The following is a 12,862-nucleotide window of genomic DNA, read 5'->3' on the forward strand; positions in this document are numbered from 1 at the left end:
CCTTATGTGGGGACAGAGGCCCTCCCAGGGCCCAGCCCCTCACTGTCCACTCCCTTTTGTAGCCTCAGACCCCCCCGCCCCCGCTCCCCTCCCCGCCTGGCCCTACCCGGGTGAAGCACAGGGTAGTCACAGACCTCTCCTCCCCAGGGGCCTGTCCGTCTGGGCCCAAGTGGCCATTCCCACGCATGTGCGTGTGTGCTGAGGGCCTTTGTGTGTCTGCACGTCTGGGTTCAGAGGTGCCTGGCCTTGCGTGTGTGCATACGTGTGTCTGTGTGTGCATACGTGTGCCTGTGCTGTCTGTTGGCCTGTGTGCGGCTGGGAGGGGGCTGCAGCGTGCAGGCCTCTGGCTGACTCTCCAGCCCGCGGTGGGACCGTGGGACGGAGTGCGTGGATCCTGTACGGGTGTCTGACCCCGTGTCTGTGCGTCCCGCACGGTGGGAGTTTCTGGGAATGAGCGGGGACACGTGACGCTGTGCGCACGCGCATGCCTGCGCCCCTGCATGTGTCTCCGATGATCCCCGCTCTGCACCGGCCAGCCCCCGCCCCTGGGAACCGTGTGGCAGCCTCACGTCACAGGGGCCACCAGCAGCTGGTTTCCTCCCCACCCCGCCCGCCCCCCTCCCCTCCACCCGGCCACCCTGACTCCTGGCCCAGGGACAAGGCTGATGTCAGAGCTGAGCTGACAGCTTCCTTCTCCCACTGGATTTTCCAAAAGAGCGAGCCCACAGCTCGGCTCCCGTTAAAGAATCTCGAGGGGGGCGGGCGGAGGGGGGGAGGGTTCACGCAGTGATTTCCTGAGCTCAGAGGCAATAAACAGAACAGGAAGCAGGCCCCGGACCCACTCAGCCTGCAGCCGGCGGCACCCCCACCCCCACCCCCCACCTCGAGTCAAGTTTTGTGGGGCCACCCGGACTCTCCCCCAGAGGTGATGTCAGGGAGGCAGCGGGCCGGCTCCCCACACTGTCCCTCGGTGCCCGCAGACCCTGAGGCGTTTGGGGAGGTTGGGGGGGAGGGGACAACACGGGGAGCGGGGAGTGGTCCTGGCCTGGTGGGTGGGGGAGCCTGGCTGAGGGCGGACCATCCTCTCCCCTGGGAAGAGAATAAAAGCTGAGCTCCCTGAAATCAGGGGAGGGGGCGGGGATGGGACCAGGTAAAAGAGCAGCTCCTGGCCCCCCACCCACCCCCCTCCACCGCATCCACCCGGCAACCTGGGTATGATGCCCGTCTCCTCCGCCCTCGGGCCACTTGAGCTGCTTCCCGCCTTTTCTGCGGCCTGTGGCTGGCATGCCGCCAACCCCAAAGGCCTTCACGAGCCTCTCTGGCACCCACATCCCCCCAACAAGCCATCCCAAAGCGCTGGCTAAAGCCCCCGGTGATCTCAGTCCTCGCCCGCGTCCCCAAGGGCGGCGTTTTCATCCAGGCTGTACAGACGTGGAAACTGAGGCTGGGCGAGTGGGCGCGATTTGTCGTGGGTCTCGGGGGGTGCAACGGAGCCAGCCCTCCACCCACGCTTTGCAGCCTCCCATCGTTCGGAGCCGGGAGGCCACGTGGGGTCCGGGCAGCCTGGCAGGGCTCACGGGCAGCAGGGGGCACAGGGGTCCGAGGTGACTCCCCCCGCCCCAGGGGCCCCCTCCTGCCCCGGCCGGCCGCGGGGTTGCTTATCAGCCACGGGTCCATGACACAGTCCTGCTCTGATCTCCTGCCCAGCCGGCCCCTCCGCCCGGCCCCACCCGGACCCGTTTCCTCTTCCTCCCTTTCTGGGTGGGACCAGCCTGCCCTGGGATCGCAGGGGCCGTCATGAGAGCCCACAGCCCACACAAGCCCCTCCGTGGCCGTGTCCCCCCCACAAGCCTACTCTGGCCGGCAGGCTGCATGAGGGAGGACGGTGGCCTGCAGTTCCTCCCCCTCGGGCTGGCCTCCGAGAACCCACCCACCCACTGGAGTCAGGTCGGCCTGGGGCAGCTCGCAGACCATCCTGGCCTCTGCTGGCCTCCTCGGCATCCTCACTTACAAAGGGGAAAAGGCTGGAAAGATGAGGCTGGGGGAGGGGGAGGGGGTGCCAGGTGGGCTCTGCGATCAGCCAGGCCCCAGGTCCAGTGTTCGTTCTGCCACTGATCAGCTCTGGGCCTCAGACAGCGGACGTCACCCCTCAGGCCTCCGTCCCGGCCGGTACCCAGGGGGGCCCCATGTTATCAATGAAGTTAGCAGCGCCTGGGAGGCAGGCACTGATGCTGCACCCGAGTTACTGACATGATCATCTTCGTTCTTAACAGTGGGGCCCAGAGAGGGGAAGTCACTTTCCCAAGGCAACACAGCTCGTTAGCAGCACATCCCGAACAGCGAACTGCGTGTGAGCCGCCTGTCTCCCGTGGACCCCCACGACGCTGGGTTTCGGCCCTGATTGGCTGTGAGAGTTCCCGAAAGGAGCTCCTTGGAGTCTCAGTTTCCCCATCTGTAAGACAGGCCTGGGGTCGGGCAGCACCAGTCTGGAAGGAGCTAGGAAAGGCTCTTCGAGGAGTGGACGGGGGAAGCGGGGCGTTGTGGTGGTGGGGGGGGGGGGTAGAGGAAGCTTTGCAGGCCAGCAGGCACCCTGGAAAGCGGGGCCTGCAGGGAGGAGGGCCAGGGCCAGGGCTCAGGGCCATGCCCAGCCCTCAGCTCTGCTCCAAGCTGCGGACTGCAGCGCCCCCCGCTGCCCAGGGGCCAGGACACCGCCAGCTCCAGGCGGACCTGGTTTGGCCAGTGCCTCTTCCAGAGCCTCGCGGGGCGGATCTGGGGATGGAGGGAATGGGCAGGGATGCCCGAGGCTGGGAGGGGAGGGTGGGCAGGGGCCATTGGCCAAGGCAGGGAAAGGGGGCACGATTGAGAGGTCCTGGCTGGGTTTCCGCGCTGCCCAGCACCTCCTGGGAGGAGGAGGGGGTGGGAAGCGCAATAACTGGCCACCAGGGGGTGCCAGGACCACGCGCACGGGGCTTGGGTTGGGGGCAGCTGCCTTGGTCCAGCTGGAGGTCTGGGAGGAGGAAGAGGGAGGGAGGGAGGGACGCTGCTGCCCCTTCCCACCCCCCTCGGGTCCCTCCCCTCCAGGACAGACCCTGGGGACAGTGCCGCCGCCCTCCCGGAAGCCTGCCCTCAGGTTCCAAGCTCCAGGCAGACTGCCTTTCCTTCCCCCTTACCGTGGCCCCTGAGCCGGTGCCTCCACGGCCGGGCCTGCCTCACAGAATAAGCACAGAATACGCCGCGTCCTTGAGTCCTAGGCTGGCCCAAGGTCAAAAACGAAGGGGCCATGACCTTGACGGACCACACTGCCCACAGCCCCCCGTGGGGAACTTCACTTTGACAAAGGCCATCATCGCCCGTCTTCCTCCCAAAGCACAGGCAGGCAGGGGCCACCCCGGGACCCCCCGCAGCCCCTCCTGGAGGAACAGGGACCCTCGGCCTCGTCTTCATCGGAAAAGGGAACGGGAAGGTTCCCTGGGAATCCAGGAATCACTGTCCCCAGAGCGGTGACTTGGGGATCACACCAAGCCAGGACTCTGTCCTCCCCATCCCGTGCTCTCTCCTCTGCCCTTTAACCCCAAGACGATCTTTAACCCCTCACGTGGCCACCTGACACTTCCACATCTGGTCTGTCCTCTTTGCCTCAACATCCTCCGAGAGATGTGCAGGGCACGGCTGACCATACCCATTACGCAGATGGAGCGACTGAGGCCCGGAGAACCGTGCGGGCCACCGGGGGCCTCCCAGACGCACGAGGGAGGAGGGAATGTGTGCCCTGCTGAGGATACATTTGAGGGCTGGCATCTACCCCCCAGCCCTGCCCCATCGGGGAGCCTACCGTGGTCTGTGCTCGCATGGGACCCTCCGGCGTCTTGCGGGGTGAGTGCTGGATCTCTCGTGGGACACTGTCGGCTTCGGGGCCAGGGCCCCCTCTGCTTCCCTCTCCTGCTGAATCTTCTCTGGAGCCGGCTCCTCACCCCACCCCCCACTTGACTTCCCGTCGAGGGCCGGGTGTCTCGGAGGCTCCCCCCACTTCGACCCCACCCCCCGATGAAGGGCTGGGGGCAACAGGGGCAGAGAACCCCAGGTTCCCGGCCTGATGGGCCCTGGCACAGGTGGGGCAGGGGCTTCAGGGTGGCCGAGGGGAAAAGTGGGGCCCCGAGGGGGGAGGGGGGTGTGTCCCCGTGTCTCAAGCCCCTGGCCGTGCTGCGTGGCAGGGCTGCTGGGACCTGAGTCACAGCTGATGGGGCGGTGCCCGGCCCTTCTGAGTGGCCCAGGCATAAGGCGATGACTGGGCAGCCCTCCGCATGACCGGCCAGGGTCGGCCTTAGGCGTTTTGACTCAGACCTGCCGCGGGCCGTGTGCACCGGGGCCACGCTCCCCGTCCCCATCCCGGTCCCCAGGAGCCACCGGCCGCACTACCCCCTGGACACAGCGCCTGGCCCGCCGCCACTCCCTGTCCGGGCACCCACCTCGGAACCTGGAGCCACCTGCCCGCGGGCTGCCCGCCTCCACACACTCCCGGGCCCCACCTGCCAAGCCTCCCTCCGGGACCTTCGCCCCTCCCCTCCCCGCCCAGCCCTCGGGATGCCCCAGGAAGTGAGGCCGGCCCTGCCCCGGCCTCCCCGCTGGCTGGACTGTGACCTTCCCTGGGGCGGGGGAGCTGTGGGCACCCGGGCCGGGCCTGGGGGGGAGAGACGGGGACAAAGCCGCGAGGAGGGAAACCAAGGAAACGGGAAAACGGGAGAGGGAAGAAAGGGACCGTGGCTGGTGCACCTGCTCAGTGAAGCTGGTGGCTGGCGGGTATAGCGCTGCGTGCGTGTGTGTGCGTGTGCGTGCGTGTGTGTACGTGTGTGTGTATGTGTGCGTGTGCGTGCGTGTGTGTTGTCTCCCAGAAAATCTGCCCCAGAGGCAGGCGGGCCAGGCTGGCCCACTGTGCAGAGGGGAAAGTCGAGGCCCAGCCTGGGAGTTACACAGCTTCAGGGCAGGCGGCTGGGGTTTCCATTCATTTTAACGCTCATCCCACAAGAAAAGGGGGAAATCGCATTGGAACTGGTGGGCAGCCCGGCTGGCATGGCTCAGTGGTTGAGCGTCGACCTAGGAACCAGGAGGTCAGGGTTCGATTCCCGGTCAGGGCACAGGCCCGGGTTGTGGGCTCGACCCCCAGTGTGGGGCGTGCGGGAGGCAGCCGGCCCATGATTCTCTCCCTCTCCCTTCCGCTCTGGAATCAATAAGAATACGTTTTTTAAAAAAGAAAAAGAAGGAGGAGGCATAAGCTGACCCTCTGGGCGGCGGTGGGAGGGGCGGGGAGGGGAAATGCAGGCCTTGGGGAGGCCGGGGGTGTGGGGGCCGCTGAGTGTGCTGAGCTGAGCTGGCAGCGGTGGCTGGACCTGGCTGCTGTGAGGAGGAATCGGGAATTGATGCCACAGACCGTCAGACGGGGGAGTCAGCAAAGGTCTGTGAGCAGAAGACATGATGGTGAGACACTAGCCCAGCCGTGGGCAAACTACGGCCCGCGGGCTGGATCCGGCCTGTTTGAAATGAATAAAACTAAAAAAAAAAAAGGCCGTACCCTTTTATGTAATGATGTTTACTTTGAATCTATATTAGTTCACACAAACACTCCGTCCATGCTTTTGTTCCGGCCCTCCGGTCCAGTTTAAGGACCCACTGTGGCCCTCGAGTCAAAAAGTTTGCCCACCCCTGGTCTAGACCGTGTGCAGGGAGCCAGGGCCTGGCTGGCGGTAGGGGCAGGAGAAGGCATGTGCCCGAGATGGGGTGCAGGTCTCGGTGATCAATGCAGGGAGGGGAGAGGCTGAGGGAAGAGAAGGGGGTGGGCTGGGGTTCTGGGGCTTCAGTTGGGGCAATAAGAAGCAGAAAGCTGAGAGGTCGGGGTGCGTTTGGCCTTGAGGCGCCCATGGGTGCTCCTGGCCGCGGGCTGTGGGTGTGGGCTTGGAAAGAATGAGATGGGGGTGACGGCTTGGGCACTTGAGGCTGTGGTCTCCTCAGGAGACAGTGGGGAGGTGACAAATCCTCACGGGGTGGGGGGGGTGCGGGCCTGGGACCCCTGCCCCCCGAGCCTGGAGACCCTGGATCTGCATCCTGGGGAGTAGGTGCCAGCTCAGGTCCTGCTCCTGGGGCTGATCCACAGAGCGGGGGGCTGGCCAGGGGCTCAGGCAGAGGGCGGGTGCAGCACCCCAGGCTCGCCAGCTCTTCCTCCGCAGACCAACCTCTGCCCTCTCCGTGGGCAACCGCACGGCCGCGGCAGCGCCAGTCCCCTCCCGCTCCGAGCACCTGAGCGAGCCTGGCGTTTGGTGTCTGCCACCTGCCACCCACAGCTTCCCAGCAGCCACCCGAGGCATCCCCCACCCCCACCCCACGCTGGGGTGGGCAGAAAGGAGGCCTGCTGCCGCTGCCAGCGCCTGGGCACCTGTCCGGGCCCCGCTGCCTGCCTGGCACACTCCTCGGGGCTGTGACTCCCTCCAGGCCTCCTCTGCCCTGCGCCTCGCTGAGCGCCTACTGCGCGCAGGCACGGGGCTGGGTGCTGGGACAGAGCAGGGAGGCGGAGGTGGCCTCCATCCTTGGCAGCTCCAGGTAGTGAGGGAAGTGGATGGTGCGGGCCCTGATGGGGCGGGTTTTTAATGCATTCTTTATTGTCGATAGTATTACAGATATCTCCCGTTTTCCCCCCTTGCCTCCCTCCTCCCAGCCCCTACCGACTCCCCAGGTCTTCCTACCTATCGCCCGTCTCCTTGAGCTATGCATGTCAGTATATGCGTTCTTTGGTTTGTCTCTTCTCATCTGATGGATGGGGCAGTTTTGAGAGAACAAATAACCAACTTGCTGAACCCAGCCCATGGGTGCTGGGGAAGACTTGTTAAAGGTACACTCCCAAATAGAACAGGGAACAGCATGCCAGGCAGAGGGAACAGCATAGGCGAAGGCGTTGTAGGAGGAGAGAGCCTGGGCGTTTCGGCAGCCCAGAGGCGCCCAGGGTGGCAGGAACCTGAGTGAAGGGAGGGGGGCCCAGTGGCAGGCAGCGGGGGAACCCTGACTAGCTGCTTGGTAAAGAGCCTGGAATACTTCGGGCCGCGGCTCAGGAAGACAGCTGGTTGGAGCCAGGGGCTGAGAGGCCGTGCCTGAGCCCTGCACTGTGACCTTGAACAAGACGTTTCTGCTCCCCAGGCCGTTTGGGTAACCCTGACCCTTGAGTGCTCAGGGCCTTTGCCCTCACGATGCCGCTCGGAGGCACCTGTGTCCTTCAGGCTGAGGAGTGGATGGCACCTCTTCCAGATGCCACCCCGACCGCCCACACCACCCGACCCTCTCACTCTCTGCTACCGCCCCTGCTTCTGGCTGCCGAGCTGACACTGCAATCTCCGACGCTCCTGGGAGCACTTTCGCTTGTCTGTTGTCTGTCTGCCCCTCACCTGGGAGTTCCGTGCCCGCAGGGGCTCAGGGAGCTGTCAGCAGAGTGACAGAGGCTGGAGGGTAACAGGAAGAGGCTCCCGCCCTGGCATCGAAGGGACCCGAATTCAGAATGGGCTCCCCCGCAGTAAAGTGCTCCGAGGACGCAGTCTTCTCACCTGCCAAGTGGGTCCTATCTATTGGAGAGAGTCCCGCGTGGGACTGTTCCCACCTTCAGCCCCAACCCCGGGAAGTGGGAGTCGCCAGGGCCTGATCCAGGTCAAGTTCACCGGCTTCCGCTAGCCTTTCCTTGGTCGCTTCTGCCTTAGCACATCATCCATCCGCCTACAGGTGCCTCTTCTGAGGTGGGGCCGTGAGCACCGAGAGGCAGCCCCGTTTTCTGGGGAACAGAAGGGATCCCCACACCCCGAGGGCCCTTCAGGGAGCAGTTCCAAGCACACACCAGGCCACGGGCCACGTCTGAGGCAGGATCCGTCATTATCTCGTTCGTTTCATCGGCACCCAGCCCCCAGCCACACACCCACATGGGCCAGAGCGAGCCAGACACCCCATGCAGCCTGCATCCCTGCCCACGTGCCCCCAAACCCCGACAGCCCCGGCCCCAGCGTCTCAAGGGAGGCCCGTCAGACACAACAAACGCTCCGTCTGCGTGGGAGGCGCCCCCACAGTCAGACTGGCGCGGGAGACTTCCCTTCCTGGACAGGCAGGGAGCCCAGTCCGGTCCTCCGTGGTGGGCGCTGGTGACCGCGCCAGCTAGGGGCACCCCGTCTCCAAGGGGCCAGCCTCCCCACACCTTCTCCCCAGGCAACACACAGAGACTCAGGGGCTTAGAAACCAGACATGTTTTAAATATACGTTGGCACAATATTAACATTAAATACACATCATAAATAAGCCTCATAAATAAAAATGTTTTAAAAAAACAGATACAAACTGATAAAAAAAAACACACACACAAAACGATAAATTAATCACATTCCTCCAAGGAACTGGCCCAGAACCCGCAGAAGGACAATCGGTTTCGGCCTGAGAGAAATTCCACGACCCACCACCAGGGGGAGCAGCCGGCAGCCAGAACCCGAGGCCGGGCGCTGCCGGGCGCGGGCTGGGAGGTTCCCTGCACAGAACTCAGTCTGCACCCCGGTCCGTCTGCACCCGGACCCCAGTTTATGGAAAGAACTTGAAACCCATCCTGTGTCAGTGAGTCCCAGCAGCTGACAGGCACGGCTTTCCCCGGCCCCCACCCCCTTCCATTCACAAAGACAAACCCGAGGGCCGGGGAGGTCACCTGGCCGAGGGGCCACGCTGGGCCCTGAGCCCCTTTCCTGGGACCGTCCGCCCCATCGGGGCTTCCTGCAGGACACTCGCCCCGGTCACAGCTGCCTGCAGTGAGGTCACCAGACGTCCAGGTGTCTGGCAATGAGGCATCCGAGGCCAGCTCAGGCCCTGACCACCACCCCCCTCCCCCTTGGAACCAGCCGCCACTAAAAGGAGGAAGTCTGGGGGCCACGGCTCTGCAAGTCATGAGAGGGAAGGGCCGGCAGACCTCCGGGCAGCGGAGTGGGGGGTGGCGGTCAGTCTGGCCATGAGTCAGCCTGTGTCATCAGACCCCTGAATCAATGGAAAGTTGGCCCCGCGTGGCCTGACCCAGCCACCCCACTGGGACTGGGGAAGTCGGGGCTGGGGGGGCACAATGGTGAGGTCCTGTCCCCCAGTCCGGGAGGAGGTAGAGGAGCCGACCCGGCTCTCACCCCTTAAAGTGCACTTGGGAGAGATGGGAAGCAGGTGTGGAGACCCAGGCACCATCCTGAGAGCACCTGCTGGTCCTCCCCCTGCTGGGGGGGCGGTGGGGGGGGCTACCGGGGCAGCTGCCCCCTGGGCACGAGTCTCCTGCCCCTCCTGGAGGGTTGCATCCCGCGCGCCCTGCGCACCCCCCTCGGCCGGGCCTGGCGGGGGCTCTGTCTCCGGCTCCTCCGGCTCCAGGTCTCCCTCCACTCGTGGAAGACCTGCCTCGCCGAGTGCATAAAGCGATGGAAGCCACGCAGGAACCGGCAGCCCTTCAACTTGAGCTGGAAGGCGTCCGGGGTGCGGGTGGGCGGCGGTGAGGGCCCCGGGCCCGCCTGCGGGGGTGCAGCCGTTTCCGGGGAGCCCGGGAGCAGCTCCCCCATGCAGTGGATGTTGTTCCTGATCCCGTGGATGTACCTGGTGGCCATCCCCCAGGCCTGGACGTTGGGCATGTCCCGCTGGAACGCGTGCAGCCTGCGCAACACCTGGCCCAGCTGGGTGTTGAGTGTCCGCAGGAAGTCCTTCCTGCTGAGCCCCTCCAGGGCCTGCTTGCTGGGGAAGACCCCGGGGCGCTCCTGGCAGCCCTGTTTCAGTCCAGACATGTCAAGGCCTTGGATGCGGACCTGGGGGGGAGGAGAACCAGGGGGTGAGTGCTGGAGCCCCCACTGTGCGCATGTGCGCGCGCGCGCACACACACACACACACACACACACACACACACACACACACACGTCTGCTCTGGTCAGCCTTGACATGCTCGACCTCATCCACCCCCTAGCTAACCTGCCCATTGTACAGATCCAGAAACTGAGGCCCAAGAGGGGGGAGGACTCCCCGGCCACTGCAGGCAGGGTCGGAGGGATGCAGGGGGCCTATTGGGGGTGACCACACAGGCAGCGACTGTGGTGGGGGGCGTGTCCGTGGGAAGGTGACCATGAGCCCCAGGAGAGCAGGACTGTTTTGTTCGCTGCTGCATCTCGGGGGCCGAGGACAAGGCATGTGGGGGGCGGGGTGCAGTAAGCGTGCTGGACTGATGGAGGGTTGAAGTAGTGCGGCCGGGTTCACACCCCAGGCCCCCTGAGCTAGGGAAGCTGTCCTGTCCCGGGAGTAGGCCTCGGGTGGGTGTCTGATGCGGTTCTGGAGTAACAGGGGGACTCGGTTTCCCCACCCCCGTCCCCATCCTCTCTGCGGCTCACTCCCGCCCTAAGCCCGACATTCTCTGAGACTCAGATGCCCCCGGGGCGGGCGCTCACATAGGGGTCCAGGAGCAAGCTGGTGTCCTGCAGGAGGTTCGCCTGGTTCCACAGCTGCTCGAGGAGCTTTTGGCCATCGCCCGGGCAGGCGCCCATGAACACTGGGTTCAGGAACAGGAGCCTGAGGATCAGACCTGGGGCAGAAAGAGGGGGTGTCACCTGACTTGGCGAGGAAGCCATGCGGGGGCCAGCTTTCAGGGGTGGGGGAGGGCGCTCAGAGGGTGCAGCCCATCCTCCCGGCTCTGTGCTGCGGAGGGGGCATGGGCGCACCTGCTGGGGCCACCGCACCTGCCCAGGGAGGCACCGCCCAGCGCCTGAAACAGGGGCTGCGATCCACAAGGAGGCCGTGGAGAGGAGGCAGTGGGGCCTGGAGCCGGCCGGGGTGGACCAGGTGGATTGCTCTCGGCAAGGCCTCCAGCCTAAGGGACGGGATTGCCCCAGGGCCTGGGCCCCCTGTGACCGACCCATTTTACTGACGGGAAAACCAAGGCACTGAAGAAGGGCTGCCCAAGTCACACAGGCCAGCCTGTCCCCCAACCTTGAGCCTTCCTCCTCTCTCCATAGGTGGCCACCCCTGTCTGCCAGGCCCACAGGGAGGCTGGGAGCCTGTGGGAATGTTTGGGGAGGGGGGTGGTGGGCACAGTGACCGCTCGCCCTCCTCCCCCCACTCACCAGCAGCCACGTGGTCGGAAGGGGCCTGTGGTGCAATGGCCGGAAGGCAGTGACACCACGTTCCCTTCCTAATAATCGCCCGGCCCCGGGGAAGATGCTGCTGGGGGGGCCGGGGGGGACGGGCGGAGGGGCCGGGGCCTCAGGCACAGCGACCACTGGGCCCCCTCCCCGCCTCCCCGCCTCCCCAGGTGTCTGCTGAGTGCGCACGTGGGGCCAGGTGTGTGCCTGCTGTGGGTGCAGGTCTGTGTAAGGTTGAAGAGATCAGATGGGCCCCATCCACCGTGGGGCCCAGGGCTGCATGTGGGGGTTCCCGGGTTGGTGAGATTGAGGGTTCCGGATGATGTCACGTCGCCCGGCGTGTGTCACCCTGTGGGTGTGGCTATGTGGCTGTGTGATTGTGTGGGCTCCAGGGCCCCTGTGCCTGGCTGACTGTGACCGTGCAAATCAAGGCGAGAAGGAGGCCCCTCCAGACGGGGTGCCCCGCTTTGCCGCTCAGCTTCTATAGCTTCCTCTCCACAGCACAACTCCCACCGCCCTCCTGCTGCCCCAGCCTCTCACCCCATCGGTCCCCTCCCCTGGCTCCCTGAGCTGTCTGCATTGCCTCCCCCTGGAAGCCCTCCTGGGTTACCCCTTCTCCACCCTGTGAAGATGCCGTGTTCTCAGTGGACCCCTGTCTTTGCCTGACCTCCTGCTTTTTTTTTCAGTCTCAGCATCCTTCTGCCTGGGGCCCGGTCTCCCCAGCTCCCAGGGGACAGAGGGTACCCTGCTCCCCGCAGACACCCGCGGTTCACAGCAAGCAGGTGCTGGTGGGGAGGAAGGAAGTACTTACTGAGCAGCGTCCTCCTCATAGGCTGTGCCCACATGCTGGGTGTCCACGCTCTGGCCTGTGCCTGTTGGGGATGACACCTCCGGGCTGGGAGCCCTGCGGGCTGACAGCCACTTTATTGCCTGCCAGAGCGATTGGCCAACACCTCGTGAGGTGGGTGGGGAGGGGGAGGGGGGAGGGCAGGCCTTCTGGGAACATGACCCCAAAAACCAAAGTTTCCACGGGCGACCAATGGGCGCTGGGCACCGCGGGATGCCTGCTCCTCCTCCTGTTTTCTTCGAATTCGTTCTTCGAGGTCAGCTCCACGCCCAAGGATGATGCAAAGTGCAGCCTCAGCCTTCCTGGGGTGACGGGCAGCCGGGGGTCCGTGCCACCGGCCAGGCGCCGGGCGGGGGACGGAGGGGCAGGTCGGCCGGCCGGGCCCCTTGCTGGCCTGCGGGCCGGTCTCGGCCCAGGAGCCGCGGCCTCCCAGGCCACTGTGGTTTGGGGCTGAGGGGAGCAAGACATCTTCCTTTTTGGGTGCCCTTCCCGCCCTCGCGGGGCTGTTGGGACATCTGTGAGCGGAAGCCCTGGGCCCCGGGCACAGAGCCAGCCCCGGGCTGGCAGCCCTGAGATTGTGGTTCAGCCCCAGGACCTGCCTCCCCCAGCGGGGCTCCTGGCATCGCCTGTACCCACCGAGCACCCTGCACCCCAGCAGCCGGGCCCCTTCCCTACAGACAGGGTCCTCCGGGGAGAAGCCGGCACTTGGTTCTTCCCAGAGAAGCGGGTCCAAGCCCGCTGACACGCTCTGTGGCCTGAGGCAAATTGCCTAACCTCTCTGGGCCTCGGGGCCCCACCTGCAAAAGAGGATTTGAAAAGCATTTGCTGGCCCACCTCTCAGGGCCGCGAGCGTCATGGACATAAA

At 65.2% G+C, this 12,862-nt stretch overlaps 1 protein-coding gene across 1 annotated transcript; it reads right to left on the reverse strand.

The window, feature by feature from the left end:
- Window positions 1-8,246: 8,246 nt before the first annotated feature.
- OSM (oncostatin M) lies at window positions 8,247-10,640 on the reverse strand (the record flags this gene model as incomplete). The annotated part of the gene is made up of 2 exons (XM_081113846.1): window positions 8,247-9,830; window positions 10,461-10,640. 2 exons carry the CDS (start codon window positions 10,638-10,640, stop codon window positions 9,279-9,281), a joined length of 732 nt encoding a protein of 243 aa, XP_080969972.1. The 3' UTR covers window positions 8,247-9,278.
- Between the last annotated feature and the right edge of the window lie 2,222 nt (window positions 10,641-12,862).

This window comes from Myotis nattereri (assembly GCF_964212035.1).
Source record: "Myotis nattereri genome assembly, chromosome: 19".
In the NCBI taxonomy this organism is placed as follows: domain Eukaryota; kingdom Metazoa; phylum Chordata; class Mammalia; order Chiroptera; family Vespertilionidae; genus Myotis; species Myotis nattereri.